The 27,517-nt window shown below is 44.8% G+C and overlaps 1 protein-coding gene across 1 annotated transcript in view; it reads left to right on the plus strand.

Annotated features, from left to right (window-relative positions):
* LOC137375753 (uncharacterized) overlaps positions 1-27,517 on the plus strand; it is a 181,435-nt gene that overhangs the window by 99,010 nt on the left and 54,908 nt on the right. The window contains exon 5 of the mRNA XM_068043142.1: positions 15,431-15,663. Within this exon, the coding sequence (XP_067899243.1) occupies positions 15,431-15,663 (233 nt within the window). The remainder of the gene's footprint in view (positions 1-15,430; positions 15,664-27,517) is intronic.

Genomic DNA, 27,517 nt, shown 5'->3' on the forward strand with positions numbered 1-27,517 from the left:
TGCTGGGAGGTTTGCAAGTGCTGTTGGGGGGGTGGGGGTTAAACTAATTTGGCAGGGTGTGGGATACAGAGTGGAGGTACAGTAGGGGGTGATACTCAGTCAAATATAGAAGAGAAACTGAGTCAGTCTGGAAGGCAGAACAAATATAGACCTGTTAAGGCACAAGTGAAAAATGCAATGCTGGAGTGCATCTATTTTAATGCAAGGAGTCTTACTAATAAGAATTGAGGGCATTGATTAGCACATGGGATTATGATATTATTGCTATCAGAGAGGGGCAGGACTGGCAGCTCAATATTCCAGGGTATAGAATCTTCAGGCATGACAGGGGAGGGGGTAGAAGAGGAGGTGGTATTGCACTGTTGATCAAGGAGTCAATTACTGCAGTAAGCAGGAATGATATCTTAGAAGGTTCCTCAAATGAGGCCACATGGGTAGAACTTAAAAACAAAAGGGGGCCATCACTTGGCTGGGAGTATACTACAGGCCTCCAAACAGTTAGGGAGAGATAGAGGAAGAGGAGCAGATATAGAACAAAGAACAAAGAACAGTACAGCACAGGAACAGGCCGTTCGGCCCTCCAAGCCTGCGCCGATCTTGATGCCTGCCTAAACTAAAACCTTCTGCACTTCCGGGGTCCATATCCCTCTATTCCCATCCTATTCATGTATTTGTCAAGATGCCTCTTAAACGTCTCTATGGTACCTGCTTCCACCACCTCCCCCGGCAACAAGTTCCAGGCACTCACCACCCTCTGTGTAAAGAACTTGCCTTGCACATCCCCTCTAAACTTTGCCCCTCTCGCCTTAAACCGATGTCCCCTAGTAACTGACTCTTCCACCCTGGGAAATAGCTTCTGACTATCCACTCTGTCCATGCCGCTTATAACTTTGTAAACCTCTATCATGTCAACCCTCCACCTCCGTCGTTCCAGTGAAAACAATCCGAGTTTATCCAACCTCTCCTCATAGCTAATGTCCTCCAGACCAGTCAATATCCTGGTAAACCTCTTCTGTACCCTCTCCAAAGCTTCCACATCCTTCTGGTAGTGTGGCGACCAGAATTGCACGCAATATTCTAAGTGTGGCCTAACTAAAGTTCTGTACAGCTGCAGTATGATTTGCCTATTTTTATACTCTATGCCCTGACCGATGAAGGCAAGCATGCCGTATGCCTTCTTGACTACCTTATCCACCTGCGTTGCCACTTTCAGTGACCTGTGGACCTGTACGCCCAGATCTCTCTGCCTGTCAATACTCCTAAGGGTTCTGCCATTTACTGTATACTTCCCACCTGTATTAGACCTTCCAAAATGCATTACCTCACATTTGTCCGAATTAAACTCCATCTGCCATTTCTCCGCCCAAGTCTCCAACCGATCTATATCCTGCTGTATCCTCTGACAATCCTCATCACTGTCCGCAACTCCACCAACCTTTGTGTCGTCCGCAAACATACTAATCAGACCAGCTCCATTTTCCTCCAAATCATTTACATATACTGCAAACAGCAAAGGTCCCAGCACTGATCCCTGCAGAACACCACTGGTCACATCCCTCCATTCAGAAAAGCACCCTTCCACTGCTACCCTCTGTCTTCTATGACCGAGCCAGTTCTGCATCCATCTTACCAGCTCCCCTCTGATCCCATATGACTTCACCTTTTGGATCAGTCTGCCATGAGGGACCTTGTCAAAGGCTTTACTGAAGTCCATGTAGACAACATCCACTGCCCTTCCTTCGTCATCTTCGTCGCTTCCTCAAAAACTCAATCAAGTTAGTGAGACACGACCTCCCCTTCACAAAACCATGCTGCCTCTCGCTAATAAGTCCATTTGCTTCCAAATGGGAGTGAATCCTGTTCCGAAGAATCCTCTCTAATAGTTTCCCTACCACTGACGTAAGTCTGTAATTTCCAGGATTATCCTTGCTACCCTTCTTAAACAAAGGAACAACACTGGCTATTCTCCAGTCCTCTGGGACCTCACTTGTAGCCAATGAGGATACAAAGATTTCTGTCAAGGCCCCAGCAATTTCCTCCCTTGCCTCCCTCAGTATTCTATTGTAGATCGCATCAGGCCCTGGGGACTTATCTAGCTGAATGCTTTGCAAGATGACCAACACCTCCTCCTTTTTGATTACGAGTTGACCCAGACTATCTACACTCCCTTCCCTAGATTCATCAACCATCAAGTCCTTCTCTTTGGTGAATACTGATGCAAAGTACTCATTTGGTATCTCACCCATTTTTTTTTCACTGTGTAAAAAGGTTCTTGCTCACATTCCCACCTGCATCTCTTGCACAAACCTTAAATCTGTGTCCCCTAATCCATCAGTTAATAAATAACATCTGTAACATTCTTCAAGACCCTAGGTCAATATAAATCTATCATCCTTAAGGAACAAAAGTTGACTAAATATATTAAAAAGACAAGCCTAAAGGCATTATGTCTCAATGCACAGAGTATTCGCAATAAGGTAGGTGAATTAACCGCATTAATAGATGTAAGTGGATAAGATATCGTTGCGATTACGGAGACATGGCTGCAGGGTGACCAAGGATGGGAACTGAACATCCAGGGGTATTCAATATTTAGGAAGGACAGGCAAAAAGGGAAAGGAGGTGGAGTAGCGTTGTTAGTAAAAGAGGAAATTAATACAACAGTGAGGAAGGATATTAGCTCAGAGAATCCTGATGTGGAATCCTGGGTGGAGCTAAGAAACACCAAGGGGCAGAAAACATTGGTGGGGATTGTAAATAGACCCCCAAACAGCAGTGGTGATGTAGAGGATGGCATTAAACTGGAAATTAGAGATCCATGCAATAAGGGGGCAATGGTAATTATGGGTCACGTTAATCTACATATAGATTAGACAAACCAAATTAGCAATAATACTGTAGAGGTGGAATTCCTGGAGTGCATACGTGATGGTTTTTTGGACCAATACATTGAGGAACCAACTAGAGAACAGGCCATCCTAGACTGGGTATTGTGTAATGAGAAAGGATTAGTTAACAATCTTGTTGTGCGGGGTCCCTTGGGGAAGAGCGACCATAATATGATAGAATTCTTCATTAACATGGAGAGTGAGAGTTGATTCCGAGACTAGGGTCCTGATTCTAAATAAAGGAAACTATGAAGGTATGAGGTGCGAGTTGGCTATGATAGATTGGGGAATGTTACTTAAAGGGTTCAAAGTGTTACAACTGACTGCTCCCGTCAAAGCTCCCAAACAAAATATATGATTCTGATTATGGTGGGAGAAATGCACTATTAATTCAATCCCATCACTCCACAGATCGCCTAACATATCATTTAAAACTTTCCAAATGTAGGGAAATATTAGGGAAATCTCAGAGAGGTGTAAAAATAATAAGGTAATAATAGTAGGTGATTGCAAGTTCCCCAATATCAACTGGGATAGTCTTAGTGCAAAAGGCTTAAAGGAGTGGAATTCTTAAAATGCATACAGCAGAGCTTTTTGAGCCAGCGCATAGAAAGTCCTACAAGAGAAGGGGCAGTACTGGACCTAATCCTAGGGAATGAAGCCGGACAAGTGGTAGAAGTATCAGTGGGGGAACATTTCGGGGATAGCGAACATAACTCTGTAAGATTTAAGGTATTTATGGAAAAGGACAAGGATGGACCGAAAATAAAGGTACTGAATTGGGGGAAGGCTGATTTTAAGATGATAAAACAGGATCTGGCCAAAGTGGACTGGGAGCAGCTACTTGTAGGAAAGTCGACATAAGATCAGTGGGAGTCATTCAAAGAGGAAATAGTGAGAGTTCAGAGCCAACATGTACTCATTAAGATGAAGGGTAGGACCAACATGTCCAGGAAACCCTGGATGTCAAAGGATATAGAGGATTTATCAGTCGAAAAAAGGAGGCTTATGGAAGATTCAGAGTGCTGAAAACAGTGGAGGCACTAGATGAGTATAGAAAGTGTAGGGGTTTACTTAAAGTAATTAGGAGAGTGAAGAGGGGACATGAAAAAACACTGGCGGGCAAGATAAAGGAAAATCCTAAGGCATTTTATAAGTATATTAAGGGCAAGAGGATAACCAGGGAAAGAGTAGGGCCCATTAGGGACCAAAGTGGCAATCTGTGCATGGAGCCGGAGGACATAGGTGAGGTTTTAAATGATTACTTATCATCTGTGTTCACTATGGAGAAGGACGATGTAGGTGTAGAGATCAGGGAGGGGGATTGTGATATATTTGAACATATTAGCTTGGAAAGGGAGGAGGTATGAGCTGTTTTAGTGGGCTTAAAAATGGATAAATCCCCAGGCCCAGATGAGATGTATCCCAGGCTGTTATGTGAGGCAAGGGAGGAGATTGCAGGGCCTCTGACACAAATTTTCAAATCCTCTCTGGCCACAGGAGTGGTACCAAAGGTTTGGAGGACAGCAAATGTGGTACCATTATTCAAGAAGGGTAGTAGGGATAAAGCAGGTAATTACAGGCCGGTGTGTCTAACATCAGTGGTAGGGAAAATATTGGGAAAAAATCTGAGGGACAGGATTAGTCTCCACTTGGAGAGGCAGGGATTAATCAGGGATAGTCAGCAAGGCGTTATGAGAGGGAGATCGTGTCTGACTAACTTGATTGAATTTTTTGAGGCAGTGACGAAATGTGTAGATGAGGGTAAAGCAGTTGATGTAGTCCACATGAACTTCTGTAAGGCTTTTAATAAGGTCCCACATGGGAGATTGGTTAAGAAGGTAAGAGCCCTTGGGATCCAGGGCAATTTGGAAAATTGGATCCAAAATTGGCTTCGTGGAAGGAGACAGAGGGAAATGGTCGAGGGTTGTTTTTGCGAGTGGAAGCCTGTGACCAGTAGCGTACCACAGGGATTGGTGCTGGGACTCTTGCTGTTTGTAGTGTACATTAATGATTTAGATATGAATATAGGAGGTACGATCAGTAAGTTCACAGATGACATGAAAATTGGTGGTGTCGTAAATAGTGAGGAGGAAAGCCTTAGATTACAGGACGATATAGATGGGCTGGTAAGGTGGGTGGAGCAGTGGCAATATTAATCCTGAGAAGTGTGAGGTGGTGCATTTTGGGAGGACTAACAAGGCAAGGGAATATACAATGGATGGTAGGACCCGAGGAAGTACAGAAGGTCAGAAGGACCTTGGTGTCCTTGTCCATAGATCACTGAAGTCAGCAGCACAGGTAGATAAGGTGATTAGGAAAGCATATGGGATACTTGCCTTTATTAGCCGAGGCATAGAATATAAGAGCAGGGAGATTATGATGGAGCTGTATAAAACACTAGTTAGGCGACAGTTGGAGTACTGTGTATAGTTCTGGGCACCACACTATAGGAAGGATGTGATTGCACTGGAGAGGGTGCAGAGGAGATTCACCAGGATGTGGCTGGGCAGGAGCATTTCAGTTATGAAGAGAGATTGAAAAGGCTGGGATTGTTTTCCTTAGAGCAGAGAAGGCTGAGGGAAGATATAATTGAGGTATGCAAAATTATGAGGGGGATTGATAGGTTAACTAGGAAAAAACTTTTTCCCTTAGCGGAGGGGTCCATAACCAGGGGGCATAGATTTAAGGAAAGGGGCAGGAGGTTTAGAGGGGATTTGAGGAAAAAGGTTTTCACCCAGAGGGTGGTTGGAATCTGGAACGCACTGCCTGAAAGGGTGGTAGAGGCAGTAACCCTCACAACATTTAAGAAGTATTTAGATGAGCACTTGAAATGCCATAGCATACAAGGCTATGGGCTATGTGCTGGAAAATGGGATTAAAATAGTTAGGTGCTTGATGGCCAGCACAGACATGATGGGCTGAAGGGCCTGTTTCTGTGCTGTACAACTCTATGACTCTATGGCTCTAAATGTGAGACTGCAGCTCTGGGAAATGTGCCAAATACAAATCAATACTGCACATGAGATCCATGACACAATATAAGATATCAAACCACCAACTCAGTAAGCAATCATGTCTCAGTGAGACTGCAGACATTAATAAACCCACTGCCACAAAGCTGATCATTAGTGTTGGGGTGACTAGTATAGGAAAAGGTTGGAGAAACTTGGACTTATCTACCTGCTGTGCAGGAATCTGAGAGGGGATAGAATCATAGAATCATACAACACAGGAGGGTGCCATTTGGCCCATTGTACCTGCTGCATGAAAGAGCTATCCAATTAGTCTCACTCCCCTGCTCTTGCCTCATAACATATTTTTCCTTTTCAAATATATATCCAATTCCCTTTTGAAAGTTATAATTGAATCTGCCTCCACCATTCTTTCAGGCAATGCAATCCAGGTCACAACAAGCTAACAAGTGTGAAAAAATGCTCCTCTTCTGCCCTCTAGTTCTTTTGCCAGTTATCCTAAAACTGTGTTCTCTGGTTACTAACCATTCTGCCACTGCAAACAGTTTCTCCTTATTAATTCTATCAAAACTCTTCATAATTTTGCACATCTCTATTAAATCTCCCCTCACCTTCTCTGCTCCAACAACAGCAATCCCAGATTCTCTAGTTTCTCCATATAACTGAGGTCCCTCATCACTGGTATCATTCTACATCTCTTATATGTGATCTTATTCAGGTATGTAAGACAGCAAAGTGAATGGAAAAAGTATATGTCAAATATTACATTAAATTAAATTGCAAAATATGGACAAAGTGCCAATATTAGGGTATTCTGTAACTGAATTGATTCATATGAAGAGTAAACAATGGTCCTGATAGAGTGGTGGAGGAGAAAACTTTAGAATCATTTAAGAAATACTTAAATGCAACACTAGGGGCTGGATTTTGTTCTCCCCTAGGCGTCAGGTTCCATGGCAGGGGGGCCTGCAGATGCCTCCGGGGGGGGGGCCGCCATGCACCCCGATGCTGGGAGGGCCTGGCCTGATATTACCGGCAGCAGCGAGGCCTCGTGGTGGCACCCCCCGCTGCTCAGTGATGGGACCCCAATTTGAATATTTAAGTAAATTAAGAAGAATTAAGTAATGAAGTTCACGTCGCCGCCTGATGTCCAGCTGCGATCTTCGGCCTGGTGGCCAGCACTCCTGCGCCTTCGGATCCCCATCTGGGGAAACGAGGCACCACACTGGAGGGGAGGGGGGAGGAGATAAATTTATCCGTGCAGGAGGGGGGAATGGGGTGAAATTAGAACAAAGAACAAAGAACAGTACAGCACAGGAACAGGCCATTCGGCCCTTCAAGCCTGCGCCGATCTTGATGCCTACCTGAACTAAAACCTTCTGCACTTCCGGGGTCCGTATCCCTCTATTCCCATCCTATTCATGTATTTGTCAAGATGCCTCTTAAACGTCTCTATGGTACCTGTTTCCACCACCTCCCCTGGCAGCAAGTTCCAGGCACTCACCACCCTCTGTGTAAAGAACTTGCCTCGCACATCCCCTCTAAACTTTGCCCCTCTCACCTTAAACCTATGTCCCCTAGTAACTGACTCTTCCACCCTGGGAAAAAGCTTCTGACTATCCACTCTGTCCATGCCGCTCATAACTTTGTAAACCTCTATCATGTCAACCCTCCACCTCCGTCGTTCCAGTGAAAACAATCCGAGTTTATCCAACCTCTTCTCATAGCTACTGCCCTCCAGACCAGGCAACATCCTGGTAAACCTCTTCTGTACCCTCTCCAAAGCCTCCACGTCCTTCTGGTAGTGTGGTGACCAGAATTGCACACAATATTCTAAGTATGGCCTAACTAAAGTTCTGTACAGCTGCAGCATGACTTGCCAATTTTTATACTCTATGCCCCGACCGATGAAGGCAAGCATGCTGTATGCCTTCTTGACTACCTTATCCACCTGCGTTGCCACTTTCAGTGACCTGTGGACCTGTACGCCCAGATCTCTCTGCCTGTGAACACTCCGAAGGGTTCTGCCATTTACTGTATACTACCCACCTGTATTTGACCTTCCAAAATGCATTGCCTCACATTTGTCCAAATTAAACTCCATCTGCCATTTCTCCGCCCAAGTCTCCAACTGATCTATATCCTGCTGTATCCTCTGATAATCCTCAACACTATCCGCAACTCCACCAACCTTTGTGTCATCCGCAAACTTACTAATCAGACCAGCTACATTTTCCTCCAAATCCAAATCAAACAGAAAAGGTCCCAGCACTGATCCCTGTGGAACACCACTAGTCGCATCCCTCCATTCAGAAAAGCACCCTTCCACTGCTACCCTCTGTCTTCTATGACCGAGCCAGTTCTGAATCCATCTTGCCAGCTCACCTCTGATCCTGTGTATCTTCACCTTTTGTACCAGTCTGCCATGAGGGACCTTGTCAAAGGCTTTACTGAAGATGATATAGATAACATCCACTGCCTTTCCTTCATCAATCATCTTCGTCACTTCCTCAAAAAACTCAATCAAATTAGTGAGACACGACCTCCCCTTCACAAAACCATGCTGCCTCTCGCTAATAAATTCATTTGTTTCCAAATGGGAGTAAATTCTGTCCCGAAGAATCCTCTCTAATAATTTCCCTACCACTGATGTAAGGCTCACCGGCCTATAATTTCCTGGATTATCCTTGCCACCCTTCTTAAACAAAGGAACAACATTGACTATTCTCCAGTCCTCTGGGACCTCACCTGTAGTCAATGAGGATGCAACGATTTCTGTCAAGGCCCCAGCAATTTCTTCTCTTGCCTCCCTCAGTATTCTGGGGTAGATCCCATCAGGCCCTAGGGACTTATCTACCTTAATGCTTTGCAAGACACCCAACACCTCCTCCTTTTTGATAATGAGATGACTGAGACTATCTACAATCCCTTCCCTAGGCTCATCGTCCACCAAGTCCTTCTCTTTGGTGAATACTGATGCAAAGTACTCATTTAGTACCTCGCCCATTTCCTCTGGCTCCACTCATAGATTCCCTTCTCTGTCCTTGAGTGGGCCAACCCTTTCCCTGGTTACCCTCTTGCTCTTTATATATGTATAAAAAGCCTTGGGATTTTCCTTAATCCTGTTTGCCAATGACTTTTCATGACCCCTTTTAGCCCTCCTGACTCCTTGTTTAAGTTCCTTCCTACTGTCTTTATATTCCTTAAGGGATTACGTCTGTTCCGAGCCTTCCAGCCCTTACAAATGCTTCCTTTTTCTTTTTGACGAGGCTCACAATATCCCGCGTTATTCAAGGTTCCCGAAACCTGCCAAACTTATCCTTCTTCCTCACAGGAACATGCTGGTCCTGGATTCTAATCAACTGACGTTTGAAAGACACCCACATGTCAGATGTTGATTTACCCTCAAACAGCCGCCCCCAATCTAAATTCTTCAGTTCCTGCCTAATATTGTTATAATTTGCCTTTCCCCAATTTAGCACCTTCACCCGAGGACTACTCTTATCCTTATCCACAAGTACCTTAAAACTTACGGAATTATGGTCACTGCTCCCAAAATGCTCCCCCACTGAAACTTCGACCACCTGGCCGGGCTCATTCCCCAATACCAGGTCCAGTACAGCCCCATCCCTAGTTGGACTATCTACATATTGTTTCAAGAAGCCTTCCTGGATGCTCCTTACAAATTCTGCCCCATCCAAGCTCCTAGGACTAAGTGAGTCCCAGTCAATATCGGGGAAGTTAATATCACCCACCACTACAACCCTGTTACCTTTACATCTTTCCAAAATCTGTCTCCATATCTGATCCCCTACCTCCCGCTGGCTGTTGGGAGGCCTGTAGTAAACCCCCAACATCATGACTGCACCCTTCCTATTCCTGAGCTCCACCCATATTGCCTCGCTGCATGACCCCTTCGAGGTCTCCTCCCGCAGTACAGCTGTGATATTCTCCTTAACAAGTAATGCAACATCCCCACCCCTTTTACATCCCCCTCTATCCCGCCTGAAGCTTCTAAATCCTGGAACATTTAGCTACCAATCCTGTCCTTCCCTCAACCAAGTCTCTGTAATAGCAACAACATCATAGTTCCAAGTACTAATCCAAGCTCTAAGTTCATCTGCCTTACCTGTTATACTTCTCGCATTGAAACAAATGCACTTCAGACCACCAGTCCCGCTGTGCTCCGCAACATCTCTCTGCCATCTCTGCCTCTCAGTCTTACTGGCCTTATTTACTCGTTCCCCCTCATTTATTTCACTAGCTGTCCTACTGCTCTGGTTCCCACGCCCCCTGCCACACTAGTTTAAACCCTCCCAAGTGACGCTAGCATACCTCGCAGCCAGGATATTTGTGCCCCTCCAGTTTAGATGCAACCCGTCCTTCTTGTACAGGTCCCATCTGTCCCTGAAGAGATCCCAATGGTCCAGATATCTGAAACCCTCCCTTCTACACCAGTTGTTCAGCCACGTGTTTAGCTGCACTATCCTCCTGTTTCTAGCCTCACTGGCACATGGCACAGGGAGTAATCCCGAGATTACAACCCTAGAGGTCCTGTCTTTTAACTTTCTACCTAACTCCCTAAACTCCCCCTGCAGGACCTCGTCACTCTTCCTGCCTATGTCATTGGCACCGATGTGTACCACAACCTCTGGCTGTTCACCCTCCCCCTTCAGAATGCCCCCTGTCCTTTCAGAGACATTGTTGACCCTGGCACCAGGGAGGCAACATACCATCCTGGAGTCTCTTTCACGTCCACAGAAGCGCCTATCTGTGCCCCTGACTATAGAGTCCCCTATAATTATTGCTCCTCTGCGCTTTGTCCCTCCCTGCTGAACAACAGTGCCAGCCGTGGTGCCACTGCTCTGGCTGCTGCTGTTTTCCTCTGATAGGCCATCCCCCCCAACAGTATCCAAAATGGTATACTTGTTAGAGAGGGGGATAGCCACAGGGGATTCCTGCACCGCCTGCCTGCCCCTTCTAGCGGTCACCCATCTATCTGCCTGCACCTTGGGTGTAACCACTTCTCTAAAATTCCTGTCTATGACACTTTCCGCCACCTGCATGCTCCTAAGTGCATCCAGTTGCCACTCCAACCGATCCATGCGGTCTGTGAGGAGCTGCAACTGGGTACACTTCCTGCAGATGTAGTCGTCCGGAACGCTGGAAGCGTCACGGACCTCCCACATCTCACAGGTGAAGTACTTCACCCCTCTAACTGACATTTCTAGCACTAATTAATTAAATTAATTTAAAATAAATAAATACTTATTAAAACCTTACTAAATTGTTATAATTACTATAAATATTAAATGCCAAGTAAATACAGTAATCTCCTCCCTCTGGTTTAGTTACTCTACTCAGTTAGTTAATTAGAGTTTTAATCAATTTTTATCAATGTTTTATTTTCAAATTCAGTAAAAAATTTCCCTACCAGCCAATCAGGTCACAGCTTTCCTGTGTCGTCACTTTCAGTTTTTTTTACCAGAGGTAAGTTTTTTTATACTTACCAGTCTGGAACTCCGCCTTCCGAGTCTTCTCCCATTCAGCTGTGCTCTTTGGAAGCTCTCGGCTCCCCTCACTCTGAGGACAGGTAGGAAATGAAAGGAGCTCCTCACTCCCTCCTTACCGAACTTCCTCAGTTCCCAAACTTCCACTATAGCACTCTAATGCATGTCATGGTTGGAGGGGATGGTGGGAAGGGTTGTAGTTGAAGGTTTGTGCAGTTTGGAGTGGGGGGGGGGGCGGCGGGGGAAGGTCAGATGGTAAAGGTAAGTGTTTTTGGGAAGGGCGGGCAAATAATTAATTTAATTGTTATTGGGGGTGGAAGAGGGGCAAAAAAAAAATATTTATTTTAATTCACTTTATCTTTAAATATTTAAATTAGCCCCTAGGGCTAGCAGCCCTTTAAAAATGGCTTCAACGCTTGCACACAGGCAGCTGACACCATTGCCCAGGATGGACAGCCCGCCCCTCCACATGATTGGCAGGCGGTGGGCAGCCTGCCCTGGCTATTTAAATGCAAGTGCGGCGGCTCCGTGATGCAGTGCCCCCACTGGCGGGCCACGTTTTTTTCGCTCGCTGCTGAAATTGGTGGCGGGGACATAAAATTCAGCCCTAGGGTGGGGTTGCAATGTAAAATCTTTATAGATGGATGAAGAATTAAGATGGGTCAAGTATTTAGTTTTCCTTGTCCATAATAATCCTGCGATGCCGAGCATTAAGTGAAAGGAAATTGAATTAAATGAAAATTAAACAGCACCAAACATAATGTCCTCACAGTAACAAAGTGACAACTACAAATCGGCTTCTTTTTACACATTGTCGATGTGACTAAAAAAATTGCACTCTCGCAAAATTGAATACAAGCAGGCTTGTAAATAACAAAGAAAATTTTGCTTGCTATTACTCATTTTATTTTGCAAAATCGTACTCCTGTACATTCTGTAGGCTAGTTTAACTTACATTAAGGAGTATGTGTAAACATTTTTCCCAATTTGAATAGCTAATTCTGTACAGTGTTGCTCTCTTTTCCAATTTCTCCGTGGATGTCTGAAATTTCTTTCACCTCCTCCGATTGATATGCAAAGTGTAATATAACTGTGATCTGAAATCATTAATCTGAGGGTGCTTTCAGTTATGTAGTCTAAAGGTGATCTCAAATGGTCTACTTTTAAAGTTTAAAACGATCACATGCTCTTTACTATGATGTTCACTGGTTGAAAGCGAATGTTTCCACTTACCTTATCCTTTAATAAAAACTGACTGAGAAGCCGAGGGAAAAAGCAATTCCTTGTCGTAAAAGCACAGTAATAAATCGATGTTTCTTCAAATAAAGACCACATGCTTATAATTTAAAACAGTTTGATTATAGGCAGATGGTATAGATATAGCAAGGTACTATAGAATGGCACTAAAACACACATTAATGTTCATCATATAAATACGTACTTTTGCTTTCAATTCTTATCCAGAATGGATATTCCGAACAAGTTAAATAGAAAATACCAGAAATACACAGAAACCCAGTCAGTATCTGTGGAGAAAAGATGGGTTAAGACTTTTCAGATGTATGATGTTAACCGACATCCATGTATTTTCCAGCATTTTCTGTTACTTTGGGGCTACATTTTAAAAGCCCACCGTCGTAAAAATCTGGGGCCCGCACGCACGGGGCCCACGTTGCGAAGCCTCCGCAATTCCAAACGTGGCAGTTGGTTTCCATTTCCGGGGCGGCCGCCCTCCCCACCCCTCCAATGACGTGGAAGGGGCGGGCAAGCCATTCCCAGCAACAGCATCCGACGCCAATGGGCAGGCGCTGGCACCATTTTTAAAGGGCTTACAGCCCTAACTGGACATTTGAATTTTTAAAGACACCATTAATGTTAAGTTTATAGAAATGAATGAAAAAATATTCCCATGGCCTCTCCCAACAACCCAGTGGCATAACACATAATTCCTGCCCTTTTCCCCCCCCCCAGCCCGGAATACCCACCGATAATATTTGACCATCCACCCCCCCACCCCACCCCCAAAGTTCGTAACCTTTGTCCTTAACCCTTACCCATCATCCCCCCAACCAATCCGAAGCATTTCAACCCCGTTCCCCCCTCCTGCACAGCGAAAATCACCTCCTCCCACCTCCCCACAGGTATCATGCCTCGTTTCCCCGAACAGGGATTCGAAGGCGCGGCATTGCCGGCCGCCCGAATGAAGATCGGTGTGGTGAATAAGGAGGCGACGGGACCTTCTTTAAGTCAGGTATGTAAATGAATTTAAATGTGGAAATGGTGATTCCATCGTTGAGCGGCAGGGCGGCCGCCACGAGGCCTCAGCACCGCCACTGCTGCCGGGATCGGTACGGAGCCTGCTGGCATTGGTGGTGGTGGCGGGCCTCCTCTGTTGCAATCTTCATTCCTCCCACCCCCCCACCGCCCCCATTCCCGGCATCGGAAATCCATTAAAATCCAGCCCTCAGTCTTTTATTTATGAGTTTCTTCGGCTGGTGACCCTGAATAATTCAGGGGATCCTTTCATGCTTAATATCTGCGACAATGAATTAATTATTTTATAAGCGGTACCTTGTACTGAGACGATTTTTCTCCCAGCATTCACAGTCGAGGCTCATGCACTGGTTGTCTACTCAAATCAACCAGGCCTCAGACCTGTGGGATCTGCCGGGCCCAACACTGTCAGAAGCGTGCATGGGGAAGAAGCGGGGAAGCCTTCACCTCTCCCAATTTCCTCCACTCTTTTCTCCAGAAGGGCTCACTCGCTCTGATCTGCAGGGTGCACAGACCCCTGGGATTTTGCCCAATTGACCATTTTCGTGTGAGCTTTCCAGTATGTCTTGAGAAATTATTTCATAGAATCATTCAGCCCATCGTGTCTGTGTCAGCTCTTTGAAAAAGTTATTACTTAGAACCACTCCCCTGCTCTTTTGTCATAGCCCTGCAAATTTTTATTTTCAAATACATATCCAATTCCCTTTTGAAAGCAACTATTGACGCTGCTTCTATTACTCTTTCAGTCATACATTCCAGATCATAAAAACCCATTGTGTAAAACCAATGCTCCTATCCTTCCCTTTAGTTCTTCTGGCAATTACTTTAAATCTGTGGCCTTTTGATACTGACCCTTCAGATAGTGGAAACACTTTCTCCTTATCAAAACCCCTCATAATTTAGAGCACCTCTGTTCAACCTTCTCTTAACCTTCTCTACTCTAAGGAGAACAATTCCAGCTTCTCATCTCTCCATGTAACTGAAGCCCTTTATCTGTGGTATCTTTCTGATAAATGCCCTTTGCACCCTCTCCAAGGTCTTGACATCTTTCCAAAAGAGTGGTGCCCGGAACTGAACACAATACTCCAGCTGAGGACTAACCAGTGAATTATAAAGTTTTCGCACAAATTTCTTGCTTTTTCTTTACGCTTTTCCTTTATTTGCAAAGTCCAGGATCTCATATGCTTTTATTTATCAGCATTATCATATTGTCCTGCCATCTGCAAATTTGAGGGTATTACAACCATTCTCATTTTCCCGTCACCAAATATCTGAGGTTGCCGGTGGAATCTTGCCTCATCCTAAAAAAGCAACAGCTTGCATTTATATAGTACCTTTAATATAGTAAAATGTGCCAAGACTCTGAACAGGAACGCTATCAAACAAAACACAACACCTATCCACGTAAAGAGATATCAGGACAGGTGACAGAAGCTTGGTAAAAGAGATACTTTTGAAGGAGCATCATAAAAGGAGAGAGAGGTAGAGAGGTGGAGAGATTTAGGTCTGGAATTCCAGCATTTAGGGCTGAGGCAACTGAAGACATGGGGTGCCAATGGTGAGACAATGGAAAACCAGAACCTTCAGGAAAAGATCAGAAAGAATGTGAGAAAGGGAAGAAATCTTGGAAAACTATTCCTTGATTCGAATGGCTAGTGTAGGCAAAATTTGTGGGACAAAGTAAAATACCCACTTTATGTCAGCTCAGACTCTGGTGCGCTCACCTCTGATTTTCATCCATTTCTCAGCATGTCCAGTGACCATGTCCTTGTTCTTTCTGCAGTTCCCAGTATCTGGAGGAGGAAGGTGTACAACGTGATATACAGCGCGAAGTCCAGCGCGAGGTGCAGTGCGATGTGCAGCGTAATGTACCACGTGACATACAGTGTGATGTGCCCCATAACATTCAGCGTGAGGTTCAGCGTGAGGTTCAGCGTGACGTGCAATGTGACGTGCAACGTGTTGTCGAAAAAGATCCTGGTGGACCAAGGAAACCGAGGCCCGCAGCCATCCCTGGTCAGTGCTGGAGAAATAGCAACATACATGTTGGAGACTGACTTTCAGATAGGTCAAAATTAACCTTTCTCAAGCCTGTTCCTTTTTACAGTCATGACACAAAGACATGGTTATTGCAAGATTTGTCATAAGTGTGCAAAGCGTAGAGAAATGAGCAATTGGTCAACCATAATAGGCTCAGAAATTATGCTGTGTGATTATTAGCGTAAAAACATATGACCTGTTTCTGTGAAAAGCTTTTCTCCACCATCTTAACAAAGGCGTTATAACATTTAAAATAAACCATTAGCATTTCTGTTAACTTAGAGGAATTTCATACATTCATACTTAAATAGCATAATGTCAATAGTTTTATTGCGTAAGGAAAATGAGTTCATGTGGCTTGTGAAGAAACTCCAGAAAATATAAGAAAAGTTAAGAAAAGGAAACAAAATGAAGGAATTCTGGAGTATATTGTGCCATGCTTAGTAAAAGAATAATTTTGTAGTGAACCATTTCTGATGTCAGGTCTCATAACCTAGAAGCAAGTTCTGTCTATAGAGTTCTGTATGGAGAGTGTGCACTAGCCTATGGTGCACCTATCTGTACGACTAGCCTAAAGCTGTATAATCATTTTAGTATTATAGCCCACAAAATGTAGCAGTTACTTTGGACAGGAGTGTGAAATCACTGTCAGCAATAATTGCGACAATGGCATTACTGTGTTTTATACGAAATTCCTGGGTATTACTTTAATGCATGTGTTAATCCATTCAACATCAACATACTAAACACTGCATTACAAATTTTACTGATGGCAATTTTACCACCAAAGTACTGAAAATATACAAGGCTGAATTTTACAGACCCCCCCGACGTCGGGGTTCATGGCGGGTGGGCGGGGGGGGGGTGGGTGGCACCGTAAATTGCCTCCGGGAGAGGGCCGCCACACACCCCGATGCCGGGAGGGCCCAGCCCGATATTGCCGGCGGTGGCGAGGCCTCATGACGGCCCCCCCGCTGCTCGGTAATGGGACCCCCATTTACATATTCAAGTAAATTAAAATGAATGCATTAATTATATTTACGCCGCCGCCTTCCATCACAGTGTGATCGTTCTGCCGCTGGCCGACACTCCCGCACCTTCAGATCCTCGTCTGGGGAAACGAGGCGGAACACTGGTGGGGAGAGAAGAGGAGGTTAGTTCGTCAGTGCGGGGGCAGGGGACAACGGGGTCAAAATGGCATCATTGGTGTAGGGGATGGTGGAAAGGGTTTTAGGTTAAAGTTTATGCACTTTGGAGGGGGGAAGGTCAGGTGGACAAGGTAAGTGTTTTGTGGGGGGGGGGGAGACGGCAAGTAACTAATTTAATTGTTATTGAGGGGTGGGAGAGGGACAAAATAAATGTATTTAATTTTTTTTCATTCACTTCAGCATTAAATCTTTAAATTTAACAGTAGGACTCAAAGCCCTTTAAAAATGGGGTCAGCGCCTGCACACAGGCAGCTGATGCCATTGCCGGGGACGGACAGCCCATCCCCTCCATGTGATCGAGGAGATGGCGGCCCGCCCTGGCTAGTTAAATGAGCCGCCGTGCTTAGGATTGCGGTGGCTCCATGACATACACGTTAGGGTTAGGGCAGGCGGGCGGCCATTGTTTTCACAGTGGTGGGGTTTTAAACTTCAGCCCACAGTATTAATTGACATCTGAAAAAGAAAGGAAGGCACCTTCCAACCAAAACACAAAATATACTTTGGGCCTTAGAATTAGTGAGATATTAAATTACGTAATGCCTTCATGACAAATTCCTTTCCCTGGTCTTTTAATGGAAGCAGCACAACACCATTTATATTAAACAGGCCTTCTCTAAAATACTATTAAATATGTTAAACATTTCTGCACTGGTATCTCACTTCGGGGGCCTTTGTTTCCTTGAGTAAGTGGTTTGTGCCTACAAGGAATGAACAGGATGCAAAGGAATCTAATTTTATTCCAAATGTTCTTCCTCCTTGATAAATAAGACGAGAACACAGATCTAAAGACATCTTGTTAGCAACTTAAGAAAAATCAGGTGAAAACAAGATTCAGAAAAATCATTGTCTTCAACTCTGTAAATTATAATCGCTCAACGTTTTCCAAATCGGGCAGTGATTAAATTCATCAACATTTGTGTGCTATTTTTGGAAATAAATAAGAACACAATGAACTCCAGAGTAAGTTAGGATTACAGGATCCTGCAAGGACAAAGTAGAAACACATGCTGCATTTCCACATCTGGAGATTAGTCTGAATCACAGATGGAACAATTTAGGGGCCAGGGTAAGGGTGTTCACTCTCTACAGTAAGTCCTATAAACTGTATCTTGCATAAACTATATTTTGTTATTGAAATCCCTGTCAAATCCACTTCTCCTTGCCTGTGAGCAGAGACAAAAGCTGATGTTCTTATCAGTGTAAGTTTCCGTGTCTGAGGTACACATCGTACTGCCAGGCTAGCCCAGTGCTTACATCCTCTGATTTGAAGATCTCCAGAAATTTTGCTTAAGAACATGAAGTTAAGAATTGGAAAAGGTTATTCGGTCTGTCTAGCAATGTTCTATTACAATCTCTGTACAATCAAGCCGATCCAGCACACCTCTTTAATCTCCTGTGGGAAAAGAGAAATACTGCCTAATTCCCCAAAGGTTAAGAAGCAAAACTAGAAGTGAGGGTATAGAAATCAAAAAAATCAATAACTAGCCTGTAGTAATGTCTTAAGGAATAGAAAACAATTTGTAGCAGAATGTATTGTAGAAGTGAGTATGTACCATTTTCCTTGTTAATTTCATACAAATATTCCATCAGTGAGTTTGAGAGCACTGTTCCATACTGTCTGGAACATAGGCTGAAAACAAGGCAGATTGAGCTTCACACCACAATTATGCTTGTACAGAAGTCTGTGGTACACTAAGTTGTTTTCCGTTTAAAAGTGGAAGATGAGATGGTGCCATCTGCACAATATGATTGAAACCAGCCTAGTTACCGGCATTAATCCAACCCCTACACTGCTCTTTGCCTTGAGTTGATAGACTCATGATCTAACATGGGTCTGGCAAAAATGGACCCACACTCAACTGGATTCCTTTAAATCTCAGAGTACCGGGTGTACTGCATAATGCAGCATTAATATCCTGTGCTGCAGGATGTTGGTACATACTTTGTGCTTGTATGTGGCTACATGAATTTGTGCCCATAATTTCCCCATTGATGATATTATCAACGTCAGTCATGTCACTGAGGACAGGGAGCGATAGAAGCTAAAGATCACACCCACAACGGGTTGGGCAGAGAAGAAGGAACCTGGAGGTACAGTCACTAGAGATTCTCAAGCATCTTCTGATGGGCAGCATCAAAGCAGCAGTGCAAGAGGCAGGAGGGCAAGTTACCTGAGGTCTTGGTCATGTGTGACAGATGCCTCTTATGGCCCAGCATACATCCTTTAAGCTGTGCCAAAACGGCTTTGGATGTTGTTTATACAAAGTATAACTCAGATGTAGGTAGACTGCACAAAAGGCAATGTACAAGTTTCACACAGATTAGGTTTCACAGGCTGCAGTATAACTAGCATGTACAGGCAAATTTTAAAAGTTACCAGATGGTTGACTAGATTTCCTGTGAATGACCAAAACTTGATTTTGAGCCTATTTAATATGTGTGTCAGCTGACTCCTTACACGAAAGATTAGCTGCTGTTTGGAATCTGGTGGGTAAAACTCTTCACATTTGGACAAGCAAGCAGATGCAGAGCTCCACTCTCACTGGTGTGAAGCAACATGGGAGCTGACAGTTTAATTCAGGGCTTGTCGCTCTGTGTGATACTCCACACGTACTGTGTTGGAGATTGTTATCGGTAACATAACCAGCCTCTCAGCGTGCATTGACACCACAGCAGCAGTTCTGGTGCAAAGCGTTCACTTAGCAACAACACTGCGATTATAGTACAAGGGCACTCTCAATTCAGAGTCAGCGACTGATCTAGCAGTGGAGCAGGCAGTTCATTCTGCTTCATTTTGTCTCCAGTTTAGGTCTTGACACATAATTTGTATCCCACAGGGATGATTTTAAATCAGAAGGTGAAGAGTGAAGATGGAGGCCGGTTTGGTCCATTTCAAGGCCCAGTCCTCATTTACATGCTGCCAGCAACCTGCTGTGGGTCACTGGTTATGGGAGGGTGGGAGATTGACGGACTCCAATGCTGAGCTGTCCAACAGCCAGAGCCAGGGGCGGTGGAAAGTGCAGCAGGGTGGGATAGTGATCTCCGACAGGCCAGAAACACACTGACTCCTCCTGGTTATGCCAAAGAAAGGTAACCTTTCATGGATCATTTAGTGAGAGGCCTCCAGTCATTTTTTGAGGAGGTAACAAGGAGGGTTGATGAGGGTAGTGCATTTGATATAGTCGACATGGATTTTAGCAAGGCTTTTGACAAAATCCCACACGGCAGACTGGTGACAGAAGTAAAAGCCCATGGGATCCAAGGCAAAGTAACAAATTGAATCCAAAATTGTATTTTTATGAATGGAAGGCTGTTTCCAGGGCATTCCACAGGGCTCAGTATCAGGTCCCTTGCTTTTTGCAGTATATATCAATGATTTGGACTTGAATGTTGGGGGTATAATTAAGAAGTTTGCAGATGATACACAAATTGACCGTGTGGTTGATGATGAAGAAGGAAGCTGTGGACTGCAGGAAGATATCAATGGACTGGTCAGGTGGGCAGAACAATGGCAAATGGAATTCAATCCAGAAAAGTGTGAGGGAATGCATTTGGGGAAGACGAACAAGGCAAGTGGATACACAATAAATGGTTGGATACTGAGAAGTATCAAGGAACTGAGGGACCTTGGAGTGATGGTCCACAGATCCCTGAAGGTGTCTGGACAGGTAGATAAGGTGGTGATACTTGCCTTTATTAGATGAGGCATAGAACATAAGAGCTGGGAGGTTATTGCTGGAACTATGTCAAACACTAGTTCGATCACAGCTGGAGTACTGCATGCAGTTATGGGCCGGAATTTTATGGCACCCCAACAAGCTGGATGGTGATGGGGGGATGGCATAAAATAAGCAGGAGGCTCCGGGAGGCCTTCCTGACCTGCTCCCACCTCCACCTCCAACACCCCCCTTTAAATGGGGAGGAGGGCAAAATGGGCCGCCCGCCCCAGGCCAATTGAGGCCCTTAAATTGCCAATTAACGGCCACTTAAGGGCCTTTGCCCACCTCCACGAGGATTTTACGTGTGGCAGGTGGGCGTCCTGGAGCCGGGAAAGGCCGCCCAGTAAAAGCTGGTGGACTCTCGGCACCCCGGGGGTGGGCCCTGACAATCGGGCACAGGGTGCCCAATTGAGGGCCACCCCCAGTTCCCCAATCACACCAGGAACCAAGACGTCCCCCTTCCCCCCAAACGACCACCCTTGCCTCGCTGGGGCCCGACTAATTACCCCCGGCGAGGCAACCAAAACTCATCTTGTATCCTGGTTCCTGGGCATCCTCTTCGGTCGGCTGGGCTGCAGTCCCAGCAGTGGCCACCACTCCTGGTGGCGCTGCTGGGACTAAGAGCTGCCGGCCCGCTGATTTGCCTGGCAGCTCAATGAGGTGGGACTTCCTCCTTCAAGTGGGTGGAAGTCCCGCCTTGGAACAATTAAAGCTTGAGGACCTGTAAAATGCGGGTTGGATCCCCAGGCGAGGCGGAAGCGGGCTCGCCACCAACTTTGACGTCGGTAGCCAGCTCCCGTCTGCCCAATGTAAAATCCAGCCCATGGTCACCGCACTATGGGAAAATATGATTGCACTGGAGAAGGTACAGAGGAAATTTATGATAATATTGCTGGAACTGGAGAATTTTAGTTATGAGGAAAGATTAAATAGGCTAGGGTTGTTTTCTTTGGCAGAGGGGAGATCTAATTGAAGTGTATAAAGTTATGAGGGGTCAGGATAGAGTGGATAAGAAGGTCCAACTTCCCTTATATGGCCTACGTGTGACTCCAGACCCACAGCAATGTGGTTGACTCTTAACTACCCTCTGAAATGGCCTAGCAAGCCATTCAATTGTCAAGGGCAAATAGGGATGGACAGAAAATTCTGGCCTTGCCAGCGACACCCACATCCCATAACAAGGGGGCATAGATTTAGGGTGAGAGGTAGGAGGTTTGGAGGGGATTCAAGGGGAAATGTTTTCACCCAGAGTGTGATGGGGATCTGGAACTCATTGCCAGAAAGGTAGAGGCAGAAACCCTCATAACATTGAAAAGTACTTGGATATGCACTTGAAGTGCCATAACCGACAAGGTTATGGACCAAGAGCTGGAAAGTGGGATTAGGCTGGGTGGCCACTTGTTGGATAGCATGGACATATTAGGCTGAATAGCCTCTTTCCGTGCTGTAACTTCCTTTGACTTTATGGGCTGGATTTTACCAGCCCCTCGACGTCGGGGGTCATGGCGTGGGCCCATAAAATACTTGCGGGGGTGGCCCGCCATGATTCCTGACATTGACAGGCCCCGCCGCGTTTCACCGGCAGTGGTGAGACCACGGTGCGGGCCCCCCGCCACTCGGCGGGGCCTTCAATTACATATTAAAACCAATGTAAATAAATTTACATCAACTTACCTTGTCCCAGCAGCCATCCCACAACGATATTGCAACTGCCAAACGGAAGTCCCACGCCTTCATAACTCCATTTGGAGTTCCAAGGCGTAATATTGGTGGAGAGGGGGGAAGCACTGAAATCTTCATGTCGGGAGGGGTGTAGGAGCAGGGAAAACCACTCTGATTGGTTGTGGGGATGGTGGAAAGGGGTTGAGGGTCAAATGTCCTGAAAGTGGGGGGGGTTAAAGTTCATTATTTGAAAAAGTGGTTTTCCGGGGGTCGAAGTAATTTTATTTATTGAGGACTCAGTGGGGGATGGGAGGGGGGGCGGTGGGAGAGGGGATGCAAAGTTTGAATAAAATATCATTTCAAAGATTTGTGCGGTGGGATCTTTAAACAATTAAATTTGCATGAAGTGCTTGAAACCCTTTAAAAATGTCACTGGCGCAGCACGTTGTTGCCAGGGACAGAGCAGCCATCCCCTCTTGGTCATTGGGGGCGGCCGCTCCACCCCCTGCATTTAAATGAGGCCCCGTATGAAATATCACGGGGGCTCAGCAACGGCGCATCCGCACGAGTGGACCGTCGAGATGAGAGCATGCCATCACAAATTGTGGCGCGCTCATAAAATTCAGCCTTATGATTCAATTCCTTTAAGAACCATTGATTAGTCTGCTCACTGTCTGGTACAAATGGCTGGAGTCTATGCTGCACGCACAGCTTGCCCATTTATAATATTAAAGTTGCAATTGGAGTCTTTTTTTAAATTCTTTCATGGGATTTGGGTGTCGCTGTCAAGGCCAGCAGTTTTTGTCCATCCCTATTTGCCTTGACAAATGAGTGACTTGCTAGGCCATTTCAGAGGGTAGTTAAGAGACAACCACATTGCTGTGGGTCTGGAGTCACATGTAGGCCAAACGATATAAGGATGACAAATTTCCCTTCCTAAAGGACATTAGTAAACGAGATGGGTTTTTACAGCAATCGATGATAGTTTCATGTCACCATTATTGAAACTAGCTTTCAATTCCAGACTCTTATTAATTAATTGAATTCAAATTCCACCAACTGCCATGGCGGGGTTTGAACACGTGACTCCATCGAATTAGCCTGGGCCTCTGGATTTCAAGTTCAGGGACATTACCACTGAGCCCATCCCAGAATGCTACCAAGATGGTGGTGGCTGGAACACTAATGTAAATGGGATATCAAGTGACCTGTTCTCAGGCTGCTACCACAGTGGCTGGAAGGGAATTAATATCGGGTCTCACAAGTTTTGGTGCACAGTTGTAATCACTTTACACCAACATTAAACATATATTAATTAAATAAAACCAGCATGGATTTCTTAAGGGAAAATCATGTTTAACTAACCTGCTTGGAGTTTTTTGAGGAGGTAACAGAGAGGGTTAATGAGGGCAATGCTGTTGGTGTGGTGTACATGGACTTTCAAAAGGCGTTTGATACAGTGCCACACAACAGACTTGTGAGCAAACTTGTAGCTCATGGAATAAAAGGGACAGTAGCGACATGAAGATGAAATTGGCTGAGTGACAGGAAACAAAGCGTAGTGGATGTTTTTTGGGCTGGACGAAGGTTTGTAGTGGAGTTCCCCAGGGGTCAGTGTTGGGATCCTTGCTTTTCCTGATATATGTTAATGACCTAGACGTCGGTGTACAGGGCACAATTCCAAAGTTTGCAGATGATACAAAACTTGGAAGCATTGTGAACTGTGAGGAGGATAGTGTAGAACTTCAAAAGGGCATAAACAAGTTGGTGGAATGGGCAGACAGGTGGCAGATGAAGTTCAATGCAGAGAAATGTGAAGTGATTCATTTTGGTAGGAAGAACATGGAGAGACAATATAGAATAAAGGGTACAATTCTAAAGGGGATGCAGGAGCAGGGGGACCAAGGTGTATATGTGCATAAGTTATTGAAGGTGACAGGATAGGTTGAGAGAGCAGTTAATAACTGCCTGTGTGGAGTTTGCAAGTTCTCCCTGTGACCGTGTGGGTTTCCACCGGGTGCTCCGGTTTTCTCCCACTGCCAAAGACTTGCAGGTTGATAGGTAAATTGGCCATTGTAGCAGGGCAGCACAATGGTGCAGTGGTTAGCACCGCAGTCTCACAGCTCCAGCGACCTGGGTTCAGTTCTGGGAAGTGCTTGTGTGGAGTTTGCAAGTTCTCCCTGTGACCATGTGGGTTTCCGCCAGGTGCTCCGGTTTCCTCCCACTGCCAAAGACTTGCAGGTAAATTGGCCATTGTAAATTGCCCCTAGTGTAGGTAGGTGGTAGGAGAATTGAGGGAAGGAGGGGATGTGGTAAGGAATATGGGTTAATGTAAGATCAGTATAAATGGGTGGTTGTTGGTCGGCACAAACTCAGTGGGCCGAAGGGCCTGTTTCAGTGCTGTATCTCTCTATGACTAATAAAGCGACCAGTATCCTGGGCTTTCTTAATAGGGGCATAGAGTACAAAAGCAAGTAAGTTATGTTGAACTTGTATAAGGCACTTGTTCAGCCTCAGCTAGAGTAGTGCGTCCAATTCTGGGCGCCGCACTTGAGGAAAGACGTGAGGGCATTGCAGAGAGTACAGAAAAAATTCATGAGAATGGTTCCGGGGTGAGAAATTTCAATTATGGAAGATAGATTGGAGAGGTTAAGACTGTTTTCCTTGGAGAAGAGAAGGTTGAGAGGTGATTTGATAGAGCTATTCAAAATCGTGAGGGGTCTGGACAGAGTAGATAGAGAGAAACTGTGTCCACTTATGAAAGGATAGAGAACGAGAGGGCACAGATTTAAAGTATTTGGTAAGAGAAGCAAAAGTGACATCAGGAAAAGCTTTTTCATGCAGCGACTGGTTAAGGTCTGGAATGCGCTGCCTGAGAATGTGGTAGAGGCAGGTTCAATTGAAGCATTCAAAAGGGAATAGACAGTTATATGAAAAGGAAGAATGTGCAGGGTTATGGGGAGAAGGCAGGGGAATGGAACTGAGGGAATTGCTCTTTCAGAGAGGCCAGTGTGGACACGATGGGCCGAATGGCCTCCTTCTGCACTGTAACAATTCTGTGATTCTGTGCTGTGATGAATGCACTGTGGAGATAAAAGAAAAGTAGGGGAAAATGTTCCCTCAGGATAATAGAGAATATAAACCTTCCCAGATATAGGGCAGGTCAAACTCCCTTTTATTCTCAGATGTCTCCCTTTTCCCATCCCTATTTAGAAACACACTCATCCCTTTTGAACCAGCTACCTGACCTGCCTGCATCTCACTAGATTCTGTCCCAGTTAAGCTCCAACCAGTTAATTGCCTCATCAATTTCTGTGGCATATTTTTTGCTTGGTTTTGGATTTTATTTTTACAGTGAAACCAATACGAAGCAAAATTGTATTAAAATTCACAGAAGATGAAAGACCCACTTTGGAGAATAAGTCCTGCAGAAGTGTTACAGTATCTCATAAAAATTATAACTTTACAACAAAACTACATAGCTTTCATGTATTATTGGGCAAAGACTATATTCTCTGCGACCTCACATTTTAAGCACCTTGTATATTAACTTGCATATGAGAATCTAGAATCTGCGTGAATGGTTGAAACCGTCTGCAGCAGCTTCTGGGAGCTGCATGATGGGTGTTTTCCATCATCTCTGAGTGGGGGATGGGTGAGGCTGCAGGATGCACCATATAAATGTTCAGACATGCTGCAAAATACTAAATCAATCTTTCAGCATTTCAGGATCATTTCTTAAGGTATTTTTGAATACATACCGGTTCTCTTTTTTAATGTAACTTGGCAATGGCAGAGTTTCGGTATTTAAAATAACAAATAATCTCTGATAAAATCAGTGGTATCTTACTGTGACATTTTTAGTTCATTATGTTGAATGCAATTTTATGTTGAACATGTTTGGTGTCACATGAAGATGAGCTTTTCATTTAAATAATGAAGTTAATTCATCTCATACATTCCATGTTCAGCCCTCAGTATTTTCAATTCAAAGGGACCTATTATCTGCCTCAGCTGTCTCCTTTGTGCTTGTTCTGATTGTAATTTGCTTTAGTTATCAGCAACAACCTCTTCATAGCCCTCATGTCTACGTCATTGACAACTGTTCATTTAACTGGCAATGCTGAAGCATCACTAGGGAGAAGGAGAACACAGATGGTTCGTGCATGGTTTAAGTCCTGGGTTTTTCTTAAGCTGTCAACCTTGGCTCAGTTATTAACATTTACACTTCTGAGCCAGAAAATGATGGATTCAAAACCCACTTCAGAGACTTGAGCACATAGTCTGGGCTGATGCATTGTGCAGTGCTGAGGGAGCATTGTGCTGTCAAAGATGCCGTCTTTCAGATGAAACCTTAAACCAAGGCCTGGTCTGCCCTCTCAGCTGGATGTAAAAGATCCATGGTACTATTCAAAGAAGAGCAGGGGAGTTTCTTCCAATGTCCTGGTCAATACTTATTGCAAAATCAACATCAAAAGAGATTATCAACAACAAGAACTTATATTTATATGAACAGCTTTAACATAATAGAACATCCCAGGAGCATTACAAAACAAAATATGACACCAAAGCCACAAAAGGAGATATTAGGTCAGATGATCAGAAGCATGGTCAAAGAGGTAGGGTTTAGGAGTATGTTAAAGGAGGAAAGCAAGATGGAGAGGCAGAGATATGTAGGGAGGGTATTCCAGAGCTTAGGGCCTCGGTAACTGAAAGCACGACTACCAATGGTGGAGTGATTAAAATCAGGGATGCTCAAGAGGTGAATTAGAGGAGCGTAGATATCTTGGAGGGTTGTGGGGTTGTGGGGCTAGAGGAGATTACAGAGATAGGGAGGGGCGAGGCCATGGAGGGATTTGAAAACAAGGTTGAGAATTTTAATAATAAGACATTGTTTGACTGGGAGCTAATGGAAATCAGCAAGTACAGGGGTGATAGGTGAACGGGACTCGGTGCAGGTTAAGACACATGCAGCAGAGTTTTAGATGACCTCAGGTTTACAGAAGATAGAATGTTGGGAGGTTGCCCAGGAGTGCATTGGAATAGTCAAGTTTAGAGATAACGAAGGACTGAATGTGGGTTTCAGGAGCAGTTGAACTAAGATGAGGTGAAGTCAGGCAACGTTACAGAGATGGAAATAGGCAGCCTTTGTGATGGCATGAATATAAGGTTGGAAGCTCATCTCGGGGTCAAATGTGACACCAAGTTTGCGAACAGACTGGTTTAATTTCAGATTCTTGT

The sequence above is a fragment of the Heterodontus francisci genome, chromosome 12 (assembly GCF_036365525.1).
Source record: "Heterodontus francisci isolate sHetFra1 chromosome 12, sHetFra1.hap1, whole genome shotgun sequence".
Classification (NCBI taxonomy): Eukaryota; Metazoa; Chordata; class Chondrichthyes; order Heterodontiformes; family Heterodontidae; genus Heterodontus; species Heterodontus francisci.